Here is a 21,778-nt window from a genome sequence, read left to right on the forward strand (position 1 = left end):
TTTAAAAAAGGACTCCTGTCACATTTCCTTCGGGTTAAGACTCATCAGGAAGTTTCTTGGGGCAAAAGAAGGCGAGTCACACTTGCTCACTAGCCTTCATTAATTTATTCATTTTGCTGATCAGGCAGCACACGGCGTCTGTGTCATCGGTGTTATGTGCTTTAATGTAGGAGTTATTAAAATTGTCAAAATAATGCCAAATCTCAGTTTTATTACTAATTTTAAACAGCTGAAGTCACATGACAGCCAATGAGCTTATAAAATCCTCAGTTTCATCCAGAAAGTCACTGAGTCACCGTCACTGGCGTTACACCACCAGTGACTAAATATGTTTGGAATTAAGTCCTTTTACATAAATGATAGATCTCATCAATAACAATAAGTTTCGGGATGAAAGATTGTACTTTTTGTTTTTAATGTATCCACTCCAAATGGAGCAAGACCATTTTCACCGGACTAGGAACATTGTATATTAAATAAGCCAACATTTACATATGTGCCATGTTTGGTGATCCACACGTGAAGCCTCACAGGGTACATACAGGTTTTAAGACCTTTAACACAGGTAATAAAAGGGCCAGGTCATTTATATCTTAGAAATACCGCACATCCCTGTAAAGTCCTCTAACATGCCTGTTTGTCTTGCACTTTCCGAACAGTTCAAATGAAGACAATGAAGACAATCAGGAAAATACAGTCATGATGAGACTTTTACTCTGGAAGATAATTGAAGCATTGTAATCATGCATCAGCATCTCAGACCAAACACTGTAGAAATGAAACAGCAATTGAATGACTGCCATTATTTTATTATCTCACATAAATTAAAACAAGTAGAAAAGGAACATTTACATGTAATTCAGATCTAAAGACATGAACGCTACTTTTTATGTAAAGAATTAGGTTCAATTTCTACATGTTAAAGCTACAATCAGCGCGTTTTCGGCTGGATGTTTTCATCCTCACCCCCACGTTTACCTCCGGAAATCTTAACCAAGTAGGATAAAGGCTAAATTTACACCCAGTTCAACCGAAAACACGAAGGACTGTAGCTTTAGTGAGAACAGCTCCTCCGCACCGTAATGAGAACGCAGTCCTTTAAAGGCCAAAGCACGTCACCCCTAAACGTTTTGGTGGGTGCGCCATCCCTGTGCGCCAGCCTCTAGAATTCCCTCTCCCGTTCAAACTGCTCTAGAACGCTCTTGCCTTTTCAACCTGATCACCAATGCTTTGTTCCACTCAGCACTGTTCTAGAACGTTGCCTTTCATTCACATTGTTGTAGAATGTTCTTTTCCACTCAGTGTTCTAGAATGTTCTGGGCTGTGTTCACATTAGCAGGCTGAAGTGGCACAAATCAGATTTTTTGGTGAGATCTGATGTGGACATGCAAATCTGATTATTTCAAACCCAACCTGAGCCACTTTCCTATGTGGTCCCAGATCGAATGCGTATCTGACTCGTGGCCATGCGACCTTAATGTGACGCTCTGATCCGAATTCGTGTTCTTTCTTCTCACTGCGCGTGCGTCATCATTCAGCGTTACCATGGCAGCAGCGCCGAACAGAAGTTAAAACCTATAAACGGTGGGAAAGCAGCACATTCCCAACGGTGGAATGGCTCCCCTTTTTCGTCTCGCTCTAATAATGAATATCTGAGAGCCGATCAGAGTTAATGATCTTCTCAGCGAAGCTCGTTCTGCTCGTTAGTCTGTTGCTGATGATGAATGGGATTCATTCACGTGATATTACTCAGCAGGATGTGTGCGAGTGGATCATTTCAGGACACCAGTTCATCCACATTTGAATCACTTATCTAAACGAGTTTGAAACATCGTGTCAAAGATCGGATTTGAGCAATGATGCTTGTAACGTGAACGTAGTCTTTCCCCTTTTATGCTGGTTTATCGGTTCTTTTTCTCCCCTAAATATCCTAAAACAACCACCAACATCAGAACATTAGTGTTTGCAATACTGGGCTGGCGTACGCTGGCACAGCACGTCTAAATCACAACTACACACGTCCACCCAGCTTTTAAAACACCTTCAGAAATAAACATGACCATGAACCAAGCTTGTTCTGTACACAGATTAGGCCTAAGTGATCTCTCTTCTGGAGCTGACGCCGTGTCCCCAGAGACAACCTCGGCTGCGCCAACGCACGCCGAGGAACATTCAGACGGCTTCTTACTTTAGTCATGTGGTGATGTGAAGTGGTACATTCCAGCTCAAAGCATGAAGGCTGATTATCATATCAGACATCCCAAAAACAAATGCTTTAAGCTTTATATATGAGTTTTTCCTCAACTGCACACAACAGAACAAACAAGCGTTGGATCAGCCTCACCAACTCGCTCTATATGCCAGAGCGCTGGTCTGAGCTGATGTGGTCCATATTAACTCCATTTGAATCCTCGGCAAGATGGGATTTGGGCAAGGATGCTTACCCCTTAAAGCCTTGTGGGTTTTCTTTTTTTTTTTTTTTTTTCACACAACTTTTCATCTCTTCACTTCTTCATCTTCATGTCAGCCTCTATAGCACTGCGGCGCCCCCTGGTGCCTCCATCCTGGAAGAACAGAAAAGCAGGGATTGGGGGGGAGGGGCGTGAGCTTCTCTGTAGAGAGATAACTGCTCTGTTAGCCCTGACACACCAGACCATGCGTGCTAAAAACTGGCCCACTACCAGCCTTATTAAAAAAAAAAGAAGAGTGTGGGGGTAAAAATACACAAAGCCCTAAACCATAAACTCATTTTTACTGACGTGTCCCTTATTCATGCTAGAACTAAGCCAAAGAAGTACAACATATTTCTCAAAGTAGAGCCCGACCGATAAGATGCTGATTTAAGGGGCTAAACGTTTCATCTGATATAACTTAAACAGATGACGGCAGCATTTAACTGATGACTGGCAGTTGTCAACTGAGAATTATCAGATATCAACAGTCTATAATATAATATACATATTGTAGAGCAAAGGGGAGGGCCTTTAAAGTGCTTCAAGGGTTCTTCAGTAACGACAATGGTTCTATACAGAACCATGTACACCCAAAATCCCTTTGCATGAATAAAGGGTTCATTGCATCACAAAAGGGTTCCTCAGATTAATGGCGAATGTGGCATGAATGTTCTTCTACTGGTATGATGTGAAGCTGGTAACAGAAGAACTATCTATAGCCTATTTTCCACCCATCTGAAGAACACTTTCATAATGCAAAGAAGACCTGGTGAAGCGCCATCTTCTTCTTTTTTGTTGCTTTAAGGACCGACTGGTAACTGCAAACCTAGCAGTGTCTTTAAAAAAATAAATAAATAAACCAAAAAGGCTTAAGATACAAGAGCATGAAAATGACCGCATTCAGAAAAAAGGTTCTTGATGAATTTAGGTTCTTCTTACATTAGCAGCATCAGTTCTAATCATAAACACTGACTATTTGGAGAGAACTGTGTCAAAAGCGATAATCATATGTATCTTTAATGTTGATCAATATCATCTGTAAAATTGTATAACAACAAAATATGACTTCATATATTTTTACAACCATGAGGTGTCCAATCACATACCAACTGAAAGAGTGAATCAGTCATAACTGTGCAAAATGATTTTCACGAGCAGTGACCCTCCAACAGCTCAGAGCGTTCGTCGTTCGTTCCACAAACTTGATGATCTTCGAAATCGCACTGAAAGAGCCGCGAGTGCAGCGACACCCGACACGCTCAATCGCATGTGGGATGAATTTTACTATGGTGTTGATGTCCGTACAGCTGGAGGAGGCTCATACTGAGCACTTGCAAAATTACATAAAAATCTTTATGCTCAATTAAAGCTTTTACAAATTTACTGCATTGTTCTGTAATGATTTACAAGTGAAATGAATCATTTTAAAATCAGATGAATCTTTCTGGATCACCCTGTGTGTGTGTGTGTGTGTGTGTGTGTATATATACACAGGTAAACTGTCACACTATGACATAAACCGGTCGAGCTCTACTAAAAGGAAGCCTGAAAAGAAAGCAAATCTAACTTGTGCCTACCCCGACTCAAAATCAATACCTGTATATTGTGCTTTGGAGGAAGTTCAAATGAAATGTGCTACTGAAGAGGACTCACTCCTGTGTTAAGCACATGTGTTTTTATATATATATATATATATATATATATATATATATATATATATATATATATATATATATATATATATATATATATATAGTGTGCATCAGTTTGTGTGAGATATATAGAGAAAGAAAGGAGGACAGGATTTGGGGTGGGGTGGGGAGTGGGGGGACAGAGAGCAAAGCCGTGACCTTCAACCTGGATACTTACAAAAAGAGAGAGAAGGAAAGCAGGAGAGGCCATGGGGAGACTGTCCTGTAGAAGGACAAACAGCAGTGAGAAAAAGAGTCCCACACACACACACACACACACACACACACACACACACACACACACACACACACACACACACACACACACCACACAAAAACAGACAGGCTTTCATCTACAGAAACATATAAAAGTACAAGACAGACATACAAGGTTGACAGACAAAGCTAAAGCAGAGTAAAGAACACAAAGGCCTTTCAGAGATTCGCAACAGCAAACATGGGAGATTTGTGGATGTGTGGGTTTAAGCATTGCTTCACACAAAAACACTGACCTGACACGGCTAACAGGCATGTGCTGGCGTAAAGGTTTAATCATTAAAGATCTAAGCTTTATTAATATTAGTACAATATAGCGTAAATAGACACTACATGACGTGCATTTAGATAATACACGTAACACGTAAGGTACTACGTATCGCTGGTGTCAGAAGAAAACCTTGTATCTCCATTTTTTGACGTAATTTGAAAACACCCGTGGTCATATATATTGTGTGTAAATTTCATGATGAATGGACCAACAGAAATGACCCGAAATTACTTGGGAAAAAAGTCCGGTTCTATTGATTTACATTAAAAGTGAAGTAGGTTTTTTCCTTTTCATGTAAAGTTGTCATTTTGGAGATACAAGTTTTTCTTCCGTTAGCAGTGATACAGTGCTATAAATGGCATTTTTAATAGTAACTATGTGTTTGTAGTTTTTATTTTTTGTCATTTTGGTCTCCTCTCGATATTTTTTCAGGCTCTAGCTAGCATGCCAAGTAAGAAATGAGGGCACTGCAAACTTTACAGTGAGCTGTGAAGATGCTCAGACCAACAACAGCTGTACAAACATCAGATAAAGCACGGGATCACAATGTGACAGCTTAGTGGGAGACTGCAAAAGCAAACTACGCTGTGCAAAGAATTTCAGGTGAAACTTCCAACTTTTTTGACTAAAATGCAGTGACAATATTTCAAAGTGTCCACAGTAACAATACTGTGCGCCAAACATGGCAACATACCTTATTATTGAATCTCGGCGCATGTCTAACTGCTGAGTCCCCACTGACTTCATCATTATTTGCCAAGTTAATGTTTTTGTGTGAACGCAGGGTCACTTTACACAAACAAAGCTAGGTATTTTAAGTCCACAGCAGAATCAACAGAGCACTGGAAGAAAGCTCACACAGACGAGTGTCCACAGCGGATTGGAACACATAAGCTCAGGTGAAGGTGGGTAGAAAATAAAGGTGAAATAGAGAGAAGGCTATTCATGTGATTTCTAGGTGTTGTATGCTTGTGTGCATTTTATAAAACCGACGATTCTTGATGCCACCGTACGTGAAAATGACTGAATAGTGAAAGGAATCAGTGCTTGTTTATGTAAATCTGACATGGATGTACTGAGAGAGCTGTGGGAGTGAGCTGTGTGTTGTGAGCTGAGAGAGAATGAGGTAAAGTCTGAAATGTGCATGACAGTTTACACGACGTCTGGCAGCACTTACACGCATAACCTAAAGGATGTCAAAAAATTGTTCAGGGCCTAGTTTTCCAAAAGCATTACAGTGACGAGATCATCTTAACTACTGAAGTGAATCCGGCCGCAGAGCTGCTTCCCAAAAGCTTCAGATTTCACCAAATAGGGCCACAATGATTCGTCTAGAAAGTTGCTGACAAAGTTGATAAAGTTATAACACCTGTTGCACCTTAAAGCAGTGATTTTAGATCTGATATGCTTTTGAGAAACCCGCTCTTGGTCAGCTAGCTGCTCAGAACATGCATCAACGTCAGCTCAACCCTTCCGCTGGAGGCTGCAGCTTTTTCAACACTGCCCATCACTACAAAAGAGCATGCACACATAAGAACTCAACTAAAAAATATACACACAAACGGCATAACGCTGGAAAGGGTAGCAGGGATGAAGACAAAATGTCGGTTTAGCTTCAGGTCTGGTGTGTGTTTCTATTAGTTACAGCAACTTTGGAGTACATATGAATGGATAGCACAAGGAGGCATGCATATGGAACAGGTCATGCAGCTGATATGGCCAGAAACAGTCACTGACACAAAGCAATAAAATCTTACCACATCCCAAATCTGGATAGAAGCTTTGTGCTTGTGGGTGAGTATCTTAAATTGAACTCTCGCAGCTAATTTTGGGATCATCATCAGCTTTGGCTCTGTTTACACTTCCTGGCTGGTCTTTCACATGTTGGAACCTTGCTTATAATCCATCGTGCAACCTCAAGGGAAACTGGCCATTTAGGTGATAACTTGTGCTAGCCTTTTCATTTCTTTGGTTGTTGATGCATTCATGAATGTCTGAGTCAGAGTGTGTGATTTAGTCTCACTGACCTTTTCGTTAGTATCTTGTTTGGAGTTGTTTCTTTTCCTTCTGGGCATGGCAGCTGGTTCTGGCTCTAAATGTGCATCTTTGTTTGGTGGGCTCAGGGTCTACATATATGAGACTGGGGGTTAGTGTAAATGACACTAACCATATTGACAGGGACTTTAGCAAAAGGCTTTGGGTGAGTGTGTATTCTTGTGTTTCGAGGTTGTTTCTCAAATCATCTTAAGGGGGCACATTCTCCAAGGCTCCTTCCTCCCCACAGGCCGGATATTGTACATGTGAGTGACTTACCTTGTCGTTGGGGTCCTGCTTGCGGTTTGCCTCCCGTCCTCGCAGGCTCTTGGCGCTGATGCCAGACTCTGAAGTCTGCATGATGAGTTGGGTGGCCAAGAACTGCTGGATCTGCTCCAGGACATCTCGCTGCATCTCCAGAGCCATGTGGTAGACATCATGGTCTGAGCTGTTGTACATTATTGCATTCTGGAACATCAGCATGATGTCCCGCTGGAATTCAGCCGTCGTGCGGATCTGCCCTGTCTCTATGTTCTTCTTGATTGCTGACAGGTCCATGGGCCTATTAGTGGGAGGAGATTTGACAGACCAGAATGCAACATGAATGCTATAATTTCAACACTGCTAAACATAAATTAAAGCAAGTCCTAGTTAGCAGCAACCATGATGGGCCACAATAGTACTTTGGGAATCTAAAATAAATTGAAATATCTTAGGTTTGCCTTCAAGAGCTGCTTGGATACCTGTGTACAATGCTGTGGTAACCAGGAGCGATGTCATCAGACACTGGCTGCAGAAATACACTTGCATACCTGCAATAAATTATGAACTGTAAAGTAACTCAAAGACAAAAAAACGTCTTACTGGCTACTATTCTTCAGGACATAACACGATAGAGACTGGCTGAAGACATGAACTCTCAGAAAGATGCACTCTCAGCCCCAGTGACTTCACGTGCACATGCACTCTCATGCCACAATGGCAGAAGCAGCTCAACGGCATGTTAACTTCTGGCTGCTACTGCTTAGCGAGATCATCACTTATTCCATTTTTTGACCATAACACGGCTAGAGAACTCCATTTAATGCACCTGCCAGTTGTGGGGGGGAAAAAAAAAAAAAAAAAAGAGGTCATAGAACTCATTAAAAGTGTCTGGTGATTTCCAGTAGTTGCCACTGGTCTTCTGTGTTTTCCTGAGGGGCTGATATGATTGTTTCCTAATGTTCTATAACTGCAACCATCAAGCCAATTTCCATTAGGAAGCAACACCATCAGGTTTCACAGGTTTTGCCTGTTTTTTCTGCGAATAAACCAGACATTCATGTCTTATCATCATGGTACATTTTATTTTGAAAGTTTCCATATTTAATTACCTTACAACTAGTATGACAATATTATTATTTGTTCAGTGTATCTCTTGTTGCCCAACAGTGCGTTTTGCTGCTTTTCATCATAAAATCGATAAAAACAGTTGTGGCAAAGCGGCACTGACGTCATCGAAAGGCTGGCGGTACACATCGGGCTGAGAGTGCATATCTGCAGTCAGACCCTCGCACAGCAAAACATTTGCAGTCGGTCAGTGCAAATCTAATTTATTAGCACTCACCTGTGGTTGGCTGCTGCTCGCCACACCAGCATGATGGCTTTTTTCCAAATCTTTTGAGCCTGCAAAGCCTCCTGGTCCTCACTGCATATTGAGCTGACAGATATAGACAGATATAAGAAAAAGGTCAAATACACACACACACACACAAAAAAAAAACAACAAACTAATTTTGCTTATCACACCAATAAATCAATTAATTAAATAACAATCTTATTCTCGTCCACAGTCATCTGCAAACACAAGCAACTCACAACTGGGAGGAGGCCGGGCTGCTGGCAGTAGAGTCTGCAGTAGTATATCTTTGAGAGTTGGTGCCATACCCATCCTCACTTTCACTGGCTGGAGGGTCCACTTCAGAGAGATACGCTCCCTCTACACACTCTTTCATCTCCATTCCTTCATCTGCATCCACCTCACTCCCTCCATCCTCTTCTTTTACTTCCTAGAGAGAAAGCATGAGAGAGAAATAGAGAAAAACACAATTACAGAATAACTAGATGTGCATTTCCTGAAGGAACTGCAAGAGTGCTTGAAAAGAGCTGCAAGTGTGTGTGTGTGTGTGTGTGTGTGTGTGTGTGTGTGAGAGAGAGAGAGGGGGAGAGAGGGGGAGATGTATGTGTTGGGGGGGGGGGGGGGGGTCATACAAATGAACTGTCATTCTGTTATTATGCAGCTCTTAGTGGAGAAGCCTTGTTTGAATCTGAATTGCACCCTCTGAACAGTCATAACTCGGGAAATCTTTACTCTATCACTTAACTGGATAGATGGTGTGAGATAAGACCCTTTGAGGATTATTTTGATTTAATGTGTGTATTGAGAAGAAAATGTCTGAGTTATGACGAGTTAAACACTGAGAAAATCTTGAAATAAGCAGACTGTGATTTTGAGAAATTTACATGGGAGTGAATGGGGCAGTTTTCTGTGCCTAGTGCCAAACAAATGCTCATAACTCTAAAGCTAACTGATAAAATGATGAGATATTTTGAGCTTTCAGAAAGGAGAAGTTCCTCTACCATTTAAAGCTGAACTGGAGTTTTTAGGTGAGAGTTTAAGGATTTTAAAGCAGATTTCCTGCGTGATCAGCTGTGTCTGAGACTGAGTGGCCTGCTGTGACGTCATCGATGTCAGCTGGAATCTGAAGTTCTGAACATTCCGCCGTTCGTTCTTATGGGAGGATTTTAATTTTTAAACTTAATTTTATTAAAAACTCCCAATCTGATCGACTCCAAACATACACAGCACAAGTCACAGCGCTGAGACCTTCAGAACGCAGTTTGAACAGAGTCTGTACTTTAAGCAGTTCGGGCTGTATTAATCGCAGAGAAGTGTGGAAGAAGAAGAAGAAGAAGTATGAGAGATAACAGAGCGCTTCTTCAAGCCCTCTAATAACAGAATTGTCATCGCCGGTATACTGAACAACATAGTCTATTACTTCCAGCACAGAATTTCTGTATGTAGTCGTTTTGGCACCTTTGGTCAAATTATGTTTTGAGAAAATAAGTTAAAACCATCCCCTACGGAGAACACATAAATCTTGTAACACACAATTACTGTAAAATTATCACATTTATCATATTATAAAGTGCTGACTGCCATTTTATAGGGATATAAAAATGCAATGCTGCCTCACTGATATGTGAGACTGCCTCACTGATATGTGAGACTATTATAAAACAAAAAGTACACTTCTATTAAATAAAAAAAAACTGTTTATCCACTAAAATCTGCTCCTTAAAAAAGAAAATAGAAAAACAACTTTATTATTCGTATTCCAACACTATGTAAACAGTATCTCATTTTTGTAGTCAGTGCAATTTTTTTCTTATTTTTTTGAAGCGTACCAAAATAATTTACTCAAACTGAGGTGAAATCTGAGATTTCGTAAAGTTTCTTAAACAGGTCTTAATAGCCTCGAAGCAAGTTCAGAAATTTGACGTTTTTATTTCTAGTATGTTACTGCTTCACTTTTAAGCTTGTATTCTGCAGCACTACCTTTGGGTCTCTTCCAGATGCTGAACTATCCTCTGAATCGAGGCAGGGAGTCTCAGCCTCGGGCTGCGCCCACTCCTCACTCTCAGTCTTCAGACAGGGGCTGGGTGTCCTGTTCTCTGTTTGTTCCTCCTCTCTCCCTCTGCTTTCCTCTGCTTCTTTCTGTTCAGCCCCTTGCTGTTCAGACCCCTGTGGTTGTCCTGTTTCTGGTGGGGCTGCAGAGATGGAGTCCCCCGGCGCTGCCTCGGGTCCCCTGGCCTCCCCCACCTCCTGTAACGGCACAGCTGGCTCTGCCTCCTGAGCCTCAGGCATAGGCAAACTTATTGGGGCTCCAGCTGCTACCCTGGGCTGGACGCTGGGCTCTGGATCGACTGGTTTAAAGGCCTGGTGCTCCCAAGGGCCAGAAAGAGCGTGGCCCCCTGCTACGGCTTCCTCACACAGAGACAGAGCAGCTTCCACTGCTGCTGCATCCAACACCTCAACCGACTCGTCCACCTGAAAGGCAGACACAGAAACTCAATTATCTTATTTAAATTACTCCATAAATATACAGATATCTGTCCTCATCTTAGCGCTGGTTTACTTAATTGGGCAATGTAATAAGGCACTGAAGTATGGAATAATTTAAACTAGACTTTCTTTTACGTTTTTGAGAGTTTCAAATTTTGGATGTTTGAACAGCAAACTGTAAGCTGTGCAGTACCTTCTCTTCAATAATAGCTATAATATCTCCCACGGTCTCCAGGTCCAGCTCATCCCCCATATAAGACACAGCCACCAGGTCCTCCTCCACCAGCTCTCCCTCTCTCCCTTCCGTCTGCTCGGGGCCGGACTGAACCGCTAGCACTGCCTCTGGACCAGAACACTCTGCTACTGCTGCTTCTACAAAACCACACATAGACATGGGATTTACCTCCATCTTAAAGAACGGAACCGTGGTGGTGATGTACAGCATGTTGTTGGAAAATGGTAAAAGACGCAGATTTTAGACGCAAGATGCTGCGTTAATGCGTTAAAAAGCTCATCCAGGCATCAGTCTGGTTTAATAGTGGTCCTGGACTTCAGACAACATACATGAAAGGAGAAAAAAACAAAAAAAGTCAACTAAACGAATCGAACAAGCAGACAGACAAACAGATTAAACGCTCATTACAACCTAAGCTATCACTCCTAAATACATAAAAACAGCAGCTAACCACCAATCAGCATCAGCTTAAGTCAGTTCTTTGTCAATTTTGGTCAAAGCAATTTCTTTGAAATGGCAGGCAGAGAGACAGGCAGCAAGAGAAGGCAAGTATGAAAGAGAAAGACAGGGAGAGACAGAGACCTGTGCCGGGTATAAAGTGGTGTCCTGGAGCAGGGGGGGCTACAGTGGGGGGATTAAGGGGCTCAGCGCTGACTGGCATCTGGACTGGGGGTGCGCTCTCCAACAGACGGGATAATGTGGGCGCATCTGACACAGAGACACACATACACAGCGCTACAAACACACCCGCACACTAAAAGCGAGGAGCTATTTTAGATTCACTTATGTTACCAAGACACACTGATCAAGGATCCATGATCTGAGCACTATTTACAGGTAAAGCCACATTTAATTCCAGAAAGAGAAAAACGCAAGCACAAACTAAATAATGCGCACACTAACTAACTAGTCATTAAACACAGATCTGAGAAGGGAAAAACATTTAAAGGGCATATATTCTATGCTTTACACTGCTTTTCCTCTCTAACTCTGCTTAAAAAGTGTGGTTTTAAGTACCCAAACATTATTTCAACCTGTCTTTGTTACCTAGGCCTGTTTCACACATGATGGCCACAACTTGCGAGTTCTACACACATCCTTTCTCCAAATAAATAAACAGTCAAGTCGATAACTTCAATAAATAAAAAAAACACCTAAATACACTTGTGCAGCCTCCAGCAGCAATTTGACTTAATGGCTCTACCCACCCAGAACAATGTCTGATTCTGGCCAACTAAGGCACTGAAATTTAGATGATAATGATCCAAATCTGAGGGACTGAAGGTGAAAAGGGACAAAGGCAAACAGAACCTGTTCTGTGATGTTTGGATCTGTAGCCTGATCAGCTAACTTGACATTACCTTAGTGAGCAGGTCACAAACCCAAAGAGTGCCACACACCACAGCAGACGCAAGTTTAGATTATAAAAATTAATGTGTTGGGAAACTGCTCAATGCATCACAGGTGCCCAGTTACTGTCCACTGAGAACATTTTCCATAAGCGCTGCTTGGGCAGGGCAAGGAACAAGATCAAGGACATTTCTCATCCTAACCACGGACATTTTACCCTCCTCCCATCTGTTTACCCCCTCTCCCTCTGTTCCCGCACCAGCAGGCTCGGGAAGAGTTTCTCCCCTGAGGCTGTGACCCTCCTGGACTCCACACAGTCACTTTAACTGTTGCACTCACTGCTCTGTACTTTATATCCTAGTATTATTGCACTATTCATATTTGCAGTCTGTTACTGCACCATTTATATTTGCACCAACAGCTACTGTACAAGTTTACACTACATACTTTCTCTTTTACATATGCTGCTCTCACAGAACATACTACCATAGAGTGGTTGGTTAGTGTAGTGGTTAACACCTCTGCCTTCTACGCTGTAGACTGGGGTTCAATCCCCACCTGGGCAAACACCCTACACTATACCAATAAGGGTCCTTGGGCAAGACTCCTAACACCGCCTTCGCCTACCTGTGTAAAATGATCAAACTGTAAGTCGCTCTGGATAAGAGCGTCAGCCAAATGCCATAAATGTAAATTGTACGCTCTCCACTCACTCTTTTAAATACGTATATTTATACTTGCATATCTATATACCACTATATCCCATGCTTCTGCACTTTGTGTATAAACAGTATATGATGCTACCAGCATTTCAATGGCTCTGTACCTGTATTCTGCGCAATGACAAAGTTGAATCTAATCTAAATGTTTATGAGAGCAAAAGTTGAGTCAACCCTGCTTTACACTGTTCTTCATAGATAATGTCAGTGCATGTAGTAAAAAAAAAAAAAAAAGCAGGCTCGATGCCTTTTCTTAAGATGCAACACCGCTTCTGTGATGTGCCTGCTCCACGCCGCTTACTCAGTCTGTGAGAAAACTCTGATCTGTTAACATTAGCACTGAAATGAAAAGCAAGATGTTCCGGTCACACTCGCACCACCCAGAGTAATTATGTGTGAAACAGGATTTAGAATTAAACAGGCGGCTCAGCCGCGGCGCTTTCACTTGAAAACATGAATAGCATGAGCAACATAAAAGGGAAGGAAAGAAAAATGCAGTTTTATTCATGAATATAGGCCCTTTAAACACTCCATCTCTGAACGTATAGATAAAGAAAGGACACCCTTAAAAGTACCCTTACCTGTAGAGATGTCATGGCCAGAAGGAACAGATGCTGCAGGCGCATGAACCTCCACGCTGTGAGCGCCATTACTGAGAGCTGTAGCAACCTCGCCCTCCACCACCTGAACACAACACATCAACTTTCAGGGGCCGAACCAGACGCGCCAACGCTATTTGAAAGCACAAGCGTCTGTGGGTATTTATCACTGACATGCTAAAGGAAAGGATGAATTTGCACGTGTAACTCCAGATAGTAAGAGCTTACATCATGCTTTTGCTTTGCCAAAAATGCCTCCACTTGTAAAAACTGAAAGCAAAAGAAAAACGGCAAATATTATGCATGAAAGGGTTGTAATATAACCTGCGCCCAGGTTAAAAGTTATATGGCCGCATGAACGCTAAGCTCATGTCCAAGCACTGACACTTTTAAACACTTAATCGTTCCTGTTCTATATGGACACAACACTAAGACCAGACTCAAGAGAGAGAAGTACAAATGCTTTAGGATTCAGAACACATGCATGACTGAAAACACAAGTACTTTATCTGGTACACTGACAGCTTTTCTCTTCAGAGTCTAAATTAGTTTACATGCCACCATATCATCCACCCTCCCTTTCGCTCACCACCCCCACAAAATTCCCTTTCAGTTTGATGGCGAGTACAAGACACTTTCACCCTCTGCCCTGTGCTTACCAGTCTGGGGCTGGCAGATAGGAGGTTGCCCTTCTTCAGCAGCTCAGAAAGCAAAGGGGATGGCGGCGGTGTGGCCTTCTGATTCAGGAGCTTCTTTTGTGGGGATTCATCTACCAGAGAACCCAGGCTTCCCTCTTTAGGCCCGGGGCCAGCTGACTCAGACACTGGCATGAACACAGCCACTCCTTGAGCCTGGACAGGAGAAATGACGATTATGATAAGCTCATTTTAATCTACCTTTACTCTGCAACTCCAAAAACATAGGTTTTAAAACGCTTTCTCTTAAACTTGTGTTTAGTTGGGCTGAACCTAATTGTAGAAACTTGACCACAACATCAACAAACATGCAGTATTAAACTTATATGTGCTTCTCTGGCTGCATCTACAGAAACTGTCCTGGCCCTGCGGATATTCTGGTTCCACCGTCACTTTGCTGATGATGAGCTGAAGAAACGGATATGAGCCACTCACCACAGGACTGGGACAAGATTCATCAGCCATTGGCTGAGGAGTGTCAGGATGTGGGACGTCCATGCTGGGTGAACTGGCCCCCAGTGGGGATCGGACAGTGACACTAGGAAGCCTCTTTGGTGTGTTTTTAGCTGCCTGCCGTGCTGCAGGGGATGTGGGAGGAAGAAAGGATGAGTGGGCGCTTAGCACTAGAAACACATTTCACACGAATTTTGACAGATTTTGAAGTGAGCGACCTGTAATTTAATACTGATATGGAACTAATATTAGTATTATTGTATTGTGTGCACCATTTCTCTAATATCTTGTACTGCTTACACAGCATCTTGTTACTGTAAGGTCCAGTTTTGAAGTACTACTGTACTTATTACTCTTTCCACTACTTTGCAGTACAAATGAATGATTTAAGCATTCCAATTCTCCTAATACACTTGCAAAATAAAAATGCTGAATCCTGAATCTACACGTTTTTTGTGCATGTTTTCATTCTCGTTTGATGAAGACAGTCCACATCTGGTATTTTGAAACTATTTGGGCTATTTGGGTGACTTCAGTTCTAGCGTCCGGCTGCAGTTCTAAACTAAAGATTAATTGTTAAAATGAAATGAACTGTTTCGTTTTCATCTATTCATTTAAAGAATGTGTAAATTCTGAATGTCAAATTCATTTCACTTTAGTTCAGGTCCATTCATACAAATATACCTACCCTGATAGGCTGCCTCTGTTATTCTTCTCTTCTGCTCAGCCTCCTCCTCCTCCTGCTTCTTCTTTCTGCCAGATGTGTTCACAACATTTCAGTTGCAAATACAGCCTCTCATCACTCTTACGTTTTAGCTCAACTATGCAGTTTCTCAGTTAAACAGCTGCTCATTTACAAACCAAAGTATACTGGTCACAATCCTCATGCAGTGAGCTTACTGTTCAATCTCCCCCCATAGCTCCTCCAATTTGGAGTCCATGTGTCCTGTTTGAATCAAATCCATCTCCTTCTTCAGTTTCCTACAGGTGGCAATAAGCAGAGAGAAATGGAGGAACTGAACCGACAACACCAAACATATTAGACACATCCTGGGAGCCATTCGAGTGATGCGAAAAACTGCAGCATCAAACACGAAAGGTGAGCAAGGGCACCTGTATTGCTCCTGTGTGTCTTTAAGGAGTTTCTTGAGCTCGTCGATCCTCTCTGCAGTCAGCCTGCGCACAATCACATCTTCAATGGTCTCCACCACCTCCCCCTTTTCACCACGCTTCCGTCTGTGGAAGAGCAACATAACGTTACAGCAAGGAACTGCACTCAAAATAGAAAAAAATCATTAACAACTGTTAACGCCACCTTTTTAAAAATGATTTTGACATAACTAAAGCATTAAGATGTACACAAAGTCACTCAGAGAGGTTTAGATTTGTTCAGAAACACATCATGTCAGAATTGATCACAGTGGTGGTGAAAGGATCAAGACATCCAAAGTGTTTAAAGCATCTTACAGCTTTCTAACAAGGTCACTGCATGAAAAAGCTTTAGTTTTGTTTTGAGATTTTTAACTAATCGCCATTTTCAACATTACTTAAACAGAGAAAACACACGCAGGGTCAACTGGATGTTCTGGGTAGTCAATAAAATGGCTATATTTCTGTTGTAATCCCTGTGACTCCTGGTTCCACCACCTCTGTAAAGAGAATCTGAGTCAGTAAGTTTCTCCACAGTGGACCATCTCACACCAAAACTCTCTGAATGACCTTATTTCAGAAAACAGCAGTTAAAAGCAACTTCATTTTCTTAAACTCTGACAGAAACAGGCTACAGGTCTCCAAACAGCAAATGCAGCAGCATCTGTGCCTGTAGTGATACTTACTTAGGAGCCTCTGTGGTCTCCAGCAGCTCTGAATACTGTGAGGCGCAGTGCTACGATGGTTACAGAGAAAAGCACACCATGTCAACATCGCAGAGACTGAGCTTTTAGCATTTCACACAACAAAAAAGTCCCAGCTTGTAAATGGAAGATTTTAAGTTTTAAGTACCTTTTGAGAGAACCAGTCCGGAGGCCGCCCTGGCTCAGAAAACGGCTTGATTGCTCTGCTGACTGACACCCTGCAATTCAGAGCTCATCAGAGTTGAAAGTTCCAGACAGTAGTTTATGCTAAACTAATTAGAAGCCATGAAAACTCACAGAGGAGTGAAAGAAAAACATGCTTCAAATACAGGCCATTCATTTTACTGTGCACTGTTGAGAGTCATCCACTATTTATGATCAACACCAACAATTATAGTAAATCCACTGAACTCCACTGCTGAAATGAAACGGTGATGAAAGTAAGTCAAATCTCTGTCGGGACCTCAATCTGACAGTTATGCATAGCAGCTGAGACGCTGCACATTTCCTTAGATAGTGCAGTTACAATAACACACACAAACAAAGTGCAGCTGGAACATAAACCTGTGCTTTCCTGATGGGTTGACATCACAGCGCAAAGGACTCCAGTGGTTTAACAGATTTACATGAACCGATTACAGATCGAGGGTTTCTAAAGGGATGTAAAGCTGTCCTGTAGGAAACTACTGGCTTTCAAAAGCAACTACTAAGCCAATTCACACTAGAAGACAAAGCAGGATCAGCAGGATCCTGTATCTTGATCATCTGCTGCAGAGCATCTCAGAAAACACCCATCAGGCATAACATGACCACCTCCTCGCTTCTACGCTCACTGTCCACTTTTATCAGCTCAGTTTTTAAACACGGTGTCCACTCTGGTAGACACTCCTACCTTGTCAGTCCACTTTGTAGATGTAAAGTCAGAGACGATACTCAGTCCAGCAGTGACAGAGGTGTTAAAAAATCCAGCAGCACTGCTGTGTCTGATCCACTCAGACCAGCACAACAAACACTAACAACATCACCACCCAAATAGTACCTGTTCTGTGAGGGTCCATGGGGGTCCTGACCACTGAAGAACAGGGTAACAGAGTATCAGAGAAACAGATGGACTACAGTCTGTAACTGTAGAACTACAGAGTGCAGCTATACAGTAAGTGGAGCTGATAAGATGGACAGTGAGCGTAGAAACAAGGAGGTGGTCATGATGTTATGCCTGGTCGGTGTATGTCAGGGAGACCAACAGTGCTCCTCGACAGCCTTAACTTACCAGTTTTGATCCCCACTCCTCATCACGGAGGACGCAAGGCACAGTTTCTCCCGTACGGACCACGGCTCCGTCGGTCCGAGGGACAGCATTTTGTGCTCTGTAGACAGAGGCATAACGATACGTTTCACAGGTTTACACACTCGAACAAACACAGACAAGCAGAGAAGCCCCGGAGGACACTGAGCGCAGTAGTTAACGCGCGTGGTCGGTGCACGACACTGTTTTACTTAAAACTCGCTGAAAACGGCGTCTTATTTACATTTCGCGTTCCGCCTTAAATGGTGCAGCGGCGAATGTAACTGCTGAACCATTTAAGGTGGAACGGGAAAGTCGAATAAGAAGCCAATATCAGCTTCATCTACTGTATTGCAGAAGCAGGAGAGCGAGCTAACGCCAACTTAGCTGTTTACATCCCGCCTGCCGCGGTAATTCGGGTGTTAGCTTAGCGGCTAGCTCAGTTAGCGTCGCAGCTAGCGTTTCGGAAACTAAGGCTAAATGGCACTTTCTCCTTATGGGACAGAGCGTGTTTACAACTCGCGGGTGAAAACTACACGGCAAACAACGATATCCAGCTTTACCAACTCGCTGTTTGGGCGTAACCCCGTGTTAGCCAGCGTAGCTTTTTGTTAGCTTGAAGTTAGCCTAGCTGACGGGAGCGAAGCGGTCAGCAAAGCTGCTCTCGGCAGCCGGACACTGAATCAGCAGCTGACTGAACTGATCCACTTTGAAATACACGTGCTGGGCATAATTCACACCGCGGCGTTCGCTAAAGCGCAGCACCGGGCATTAAAAGCTCGCAGCGCCACTCACTTCCCACTCCGGTCGACATGTTCGATGCTAAAGCCGCGCCACGCAGTTCATGCCTTCGTTAGCCTTCAGTCGACGCGCTACCGGCGGCGACGGAAACGGCGCAGGATCAAAACCGCCGCCTCCGCCTGTGTGTCGGCATCGGGGGATTAGCTCAAATGGTAGAGCGCTCGCTTAGCATGCGAGAGGTAGCGGGATCGATGCCCGCATCCTCCACACGCTTCGTTTATGCTCTCGGAAAAGCGCTCCGAGTGCCGCGGTGACGCTTTCAGATGCGGAGCAGGCTTCACGCTGCTGGAGAACACAGCTGATTGATCCCCAGGGGGTCGGAGTAGTTTTCTCTGTGTGGATCTGATACATTATGTGTAACACGGTACAACGACGTTTTAGAGCCACTGCTCATAAAGTAAAAAATAAAGTGTTGTCCTGAGTCCTTCTGCTGCTGGTGTGGAGACCCAGGCAGATCTTCAGTTTGTGAAGGAAGAAGACCTGCTGGAACACCTCAAACCAATCCAGTGCCACAAGCTTTTAAATGCTTGAAAATGTGAAGGTATGTGAATTGCAATTCAAATAGAGAAAAAAATTGATACTTTTTATGTATGTACCTATAGGGATGGACAATATGATGATATTTCATGGTTAGCCTGATAAATTGTCACAATATGCTTTTCTGACAATATCATGGATATTCTTGGACATGTTTCATTACAAAGAGAGCTAATTAGTCCTGCTAAATGGATGTATTGCAACACAGTATGTGAAGCTTGGAATAAAAATGATTGCACTCATAGTTTTGGTTGTATTTTTCAAATGTTATACTAGGATTTTTGCTATGTAACAACTTATCAAACTTCCAAAAAACACCTTACTTACATGTGTAGGTAGTAAAGTTTCATTTTATTTTTTTCAGTCTTAGAATATGCCCTCTCTGATGTGTCAAGCCCATCATATCAGAGCCTCTCAAGTTCTGCACTACATTCTCCATGTACCACACCTCCTCCTTCTCCTGCTGTCCCTTCGGCATCTTGTACATGGGCTGAAAGTTTTAAGGTGCCTTGGGAAGTAATGCCCTCAGGTATTAGGTTGGCCATAGCAAATAAAAAGAGACCATCTCCTGGTGATCAAAGGCAGCTGATAAGGATGGTCGTGGATGCAATGCGAAGATATGAACTCAATCCAACAAGAGCGCAGTGCCAGATTGTGGCACAGAATATTGTTAAGCAGTACCCAGAGAGATTTAGTGATGTTTTGCATGACGGTAGGATTGTAGGTAGCGGGCATGGTTCTTTGTTGTCTCAGCTAAAAACTGATGTGGAACATGTTAATCGAAGCAGTACGCTGGCTCGTCGCAGAAAAGAACATCTTCAATCATCAGTTGGAGTAGTAAACCAATGCCCAAGAACACCAGCTGATCAATATTGTTGTGTCCGCTGGCAGCCAGAGGAGCCTCCTTTTGGAGAGAATGATGAAACCTTAGAGGAAAAACGTAAGCAAATGTTACAGCTTCATTCTGCCGAGGGAATGTCTGGGGCTGACAGGGCAGAGCTTTGTAAGTTGATGGAGATCACCTATTACCGTCAGCGCCGTGACATTCATGCCGTTCCACCCTCGTCCTTGTCCAGTTTGAAGAGCTCAGGGCTGTACCTGTTCTGTCTAAAGGGACTCTCCAACCCACTTTCAGTTGCTTACAGATATCCCTTTGCTCCCAAGAATTATGGAGGGCTTTGAGGTGAAAGGAAAGAGGATTCTACAATTCTTTGAAGAAAAACCAACAAACGACGAGGTTCGTGCCATTTTGTTGAAGTCTGGACAAGAAAGTTCTCTGGTTCCAAGCATTTTGCTGCTCCTGATGGCCCACTTTAAGGAGAAATCTGAATCTCTTCTTCTCGAAGCTGATGTAAGTAGTAGTACAATTTCTCCCAACCTGGCACCTTAACTGTCAGTTGCTGTTCAACCATATTTTTCATTTAAATTTGTTGCTATTTTTCGTTATAGGTGGCAGCAACTGCAGCAGATGTCCAAAGAACAGTTACATTACAAGATTCACCCAGGCTGATTACCCAAGGTAATTATAGCTTCCATATCCTACATTGTATGTGTATATTTTTCCCTGAGGTCCTCTTAAAAATCTTTGTATGTAAATAATGTTTTATTTTGCTACCTCTCTCTATCCCTTAGAACTAAACAGGCTATTTTATTACTCTGCCTTTACGACTGATATTTAAATAAGCTTTGTTCAAATTGGCTTCTTTGTATCATGCCTCATTCAAAAAGCAGTCCATACAGAAATGCTCATTATACATAACATAACTTCAGTGCAAATGGGTGAGGCTAAAATAGACAGCCTGAACAGTGCTAGCCAGTTTAGTTTCTATTTAAAATCTGTTTACCTTGTATAATACAGTCTGACTGCAAAAAGATAGGTAGGTTTACAAATGTTAGTCCTGTCTCATTAGGTAGTTGCCTTGTAATTGACACAGCCATATGTTTGTTTGTGTTCGTCTCTCAGTTTGTTCCTCAAATTTTCCCAGTCTTTTGTTGCCCCTGTCCCAACTTCTTTGGAACGTGTTGCAGCCATCAAATTCAAAATGAGTGAATATTTGCCAAAAATGATTAAGTTTATCTGTTTGAACATTAAATATCTTGTATTCAATTGAATATCGGTTGAAAAGGATTTGCAAATCATCGTATTCTGTTTTTATTTATGTTTTACACAACGTCCCAACTTCATTGGAATTGGGGTTGTAGTAAAGGAGCTCATCTGTGATCCTGAGTTTAAAGCCAGTTTTTATTCAACTTAAACTTGGAACTAAGTTGTAAATAAATCTGAAACTGAAACTTTGCTTGTGTGTAAAAAGTGATTTCAGAGCCACTCGGTTCTCCCTGATGGAAACTGTTTACCTTCAGTGTTTTGTGCTTCTGATCATTTTAATAGACGTCAGCGTCACTAATTAATGACGTTCTATT

General features: G+C 42.5%; 1 protein-coding gene and 1 non-coding gene across 9 annotated transcripts; one reads left to right on the forward strand and one right to left on the reverse strand.

Annotated features, from left to right (window-relative positions):
* Window positions 1-692: 692 nt before the first annotated feature.
* Window positions 693-18,950, reverse strand: LOC108436848 (bromodomain containing 8). Of its 8 annotated transcripts, XM_017713561.2 has the most exons (21): window positions 18,815-18,950; window positions 18,005-18,101; window positions 16,883-16,952; window positions 16,717-16,766; window positions 15,995-16,117; window positions 15,782-15,862; window positions 15,570-15,634; window positions 14,864-15,006; window positions 14,393-14,584; window positions 13,962-14,003; window positions 13,716-13,818; window positions 11,648-11,773; window positions 11,024-11,202; window positions 10,324-10,815; window positions 8,583-8,773; window positions 8,332-8,424; window positions 7,469-7,537; window positions 7,005-7,287; window positions 6,719-6,817; window positions 4,323-4,367; window positions 693-2,564 (listed from the first exon to the last, which is right to left on the reverse strand). In XM_017713561.2, exons 1-21 carry the CDS (start codon window positions 18,831-18,833, stop codon window positions 2,505-2,507), a joined length of 2,622 nt encoding a protein of 873 aa, XP_017569050.2. In that variant the 5' UTR covers window positions 18,834-18,950; the 3' UTR covers window positions 693-2,504. The 8 variants fall into 8 exon arrangements, with proteins under 8 accessions (XP_017569050.2, XP_017569051.2, XP_017569054.2 ...); XM_017713562.2 differs by lacking the exon at window positions 13,962-14,003; XM_017713565.2 differs by lacking the exon at window positions 11,648-11,773.
* Window positions 18,951-18,954: 4 nt separating this feature from the next.
* trnaa-agc lies at window positions 18,955-19,027 on the forward strand. Its single transcript has one exon. It is a non-coding gene; the product is annotated as a tRNA-Ala (tRNA).
* Window positions 19,028-21,778: the final 2,751 nt, after the last annotated feature.

The sequence above is a fragment of the Pygocentrus nattereri genome, chromosome 11 (assembly GCF_015220715.1).
Source record: "Pygocentrus nattereri isolate fPygNat1 chromosome 11, fPygNat1.pri, whole genome shotgun sequence".
NCBI lineage: Eukaryota > Metazoa > Chordata > Actinopteri > Characiformes > Serrasalmidae > Pygocentrus > Pygocentrus nattereri.

Coding starts and splice junctions, on each gene's coding strand:
- LOC108436848 (XM_017713561.2), bottom strand. Junction 14,585..14,863: donor AATCTTGTCCCAGTCCTGTG/GTGAGTGGCTCA, acceptor TCTCCTGTCCAG/GCTCAAGGAGTGGCTGTGTT. Junction 13,819..13,961: donor TGGCAAAGCAAAAGCATGAT/GTAAGCTCTTAC, acceptor TGTTGTGTTCAG/GTGGTGGAGGGCGAGGTTGC.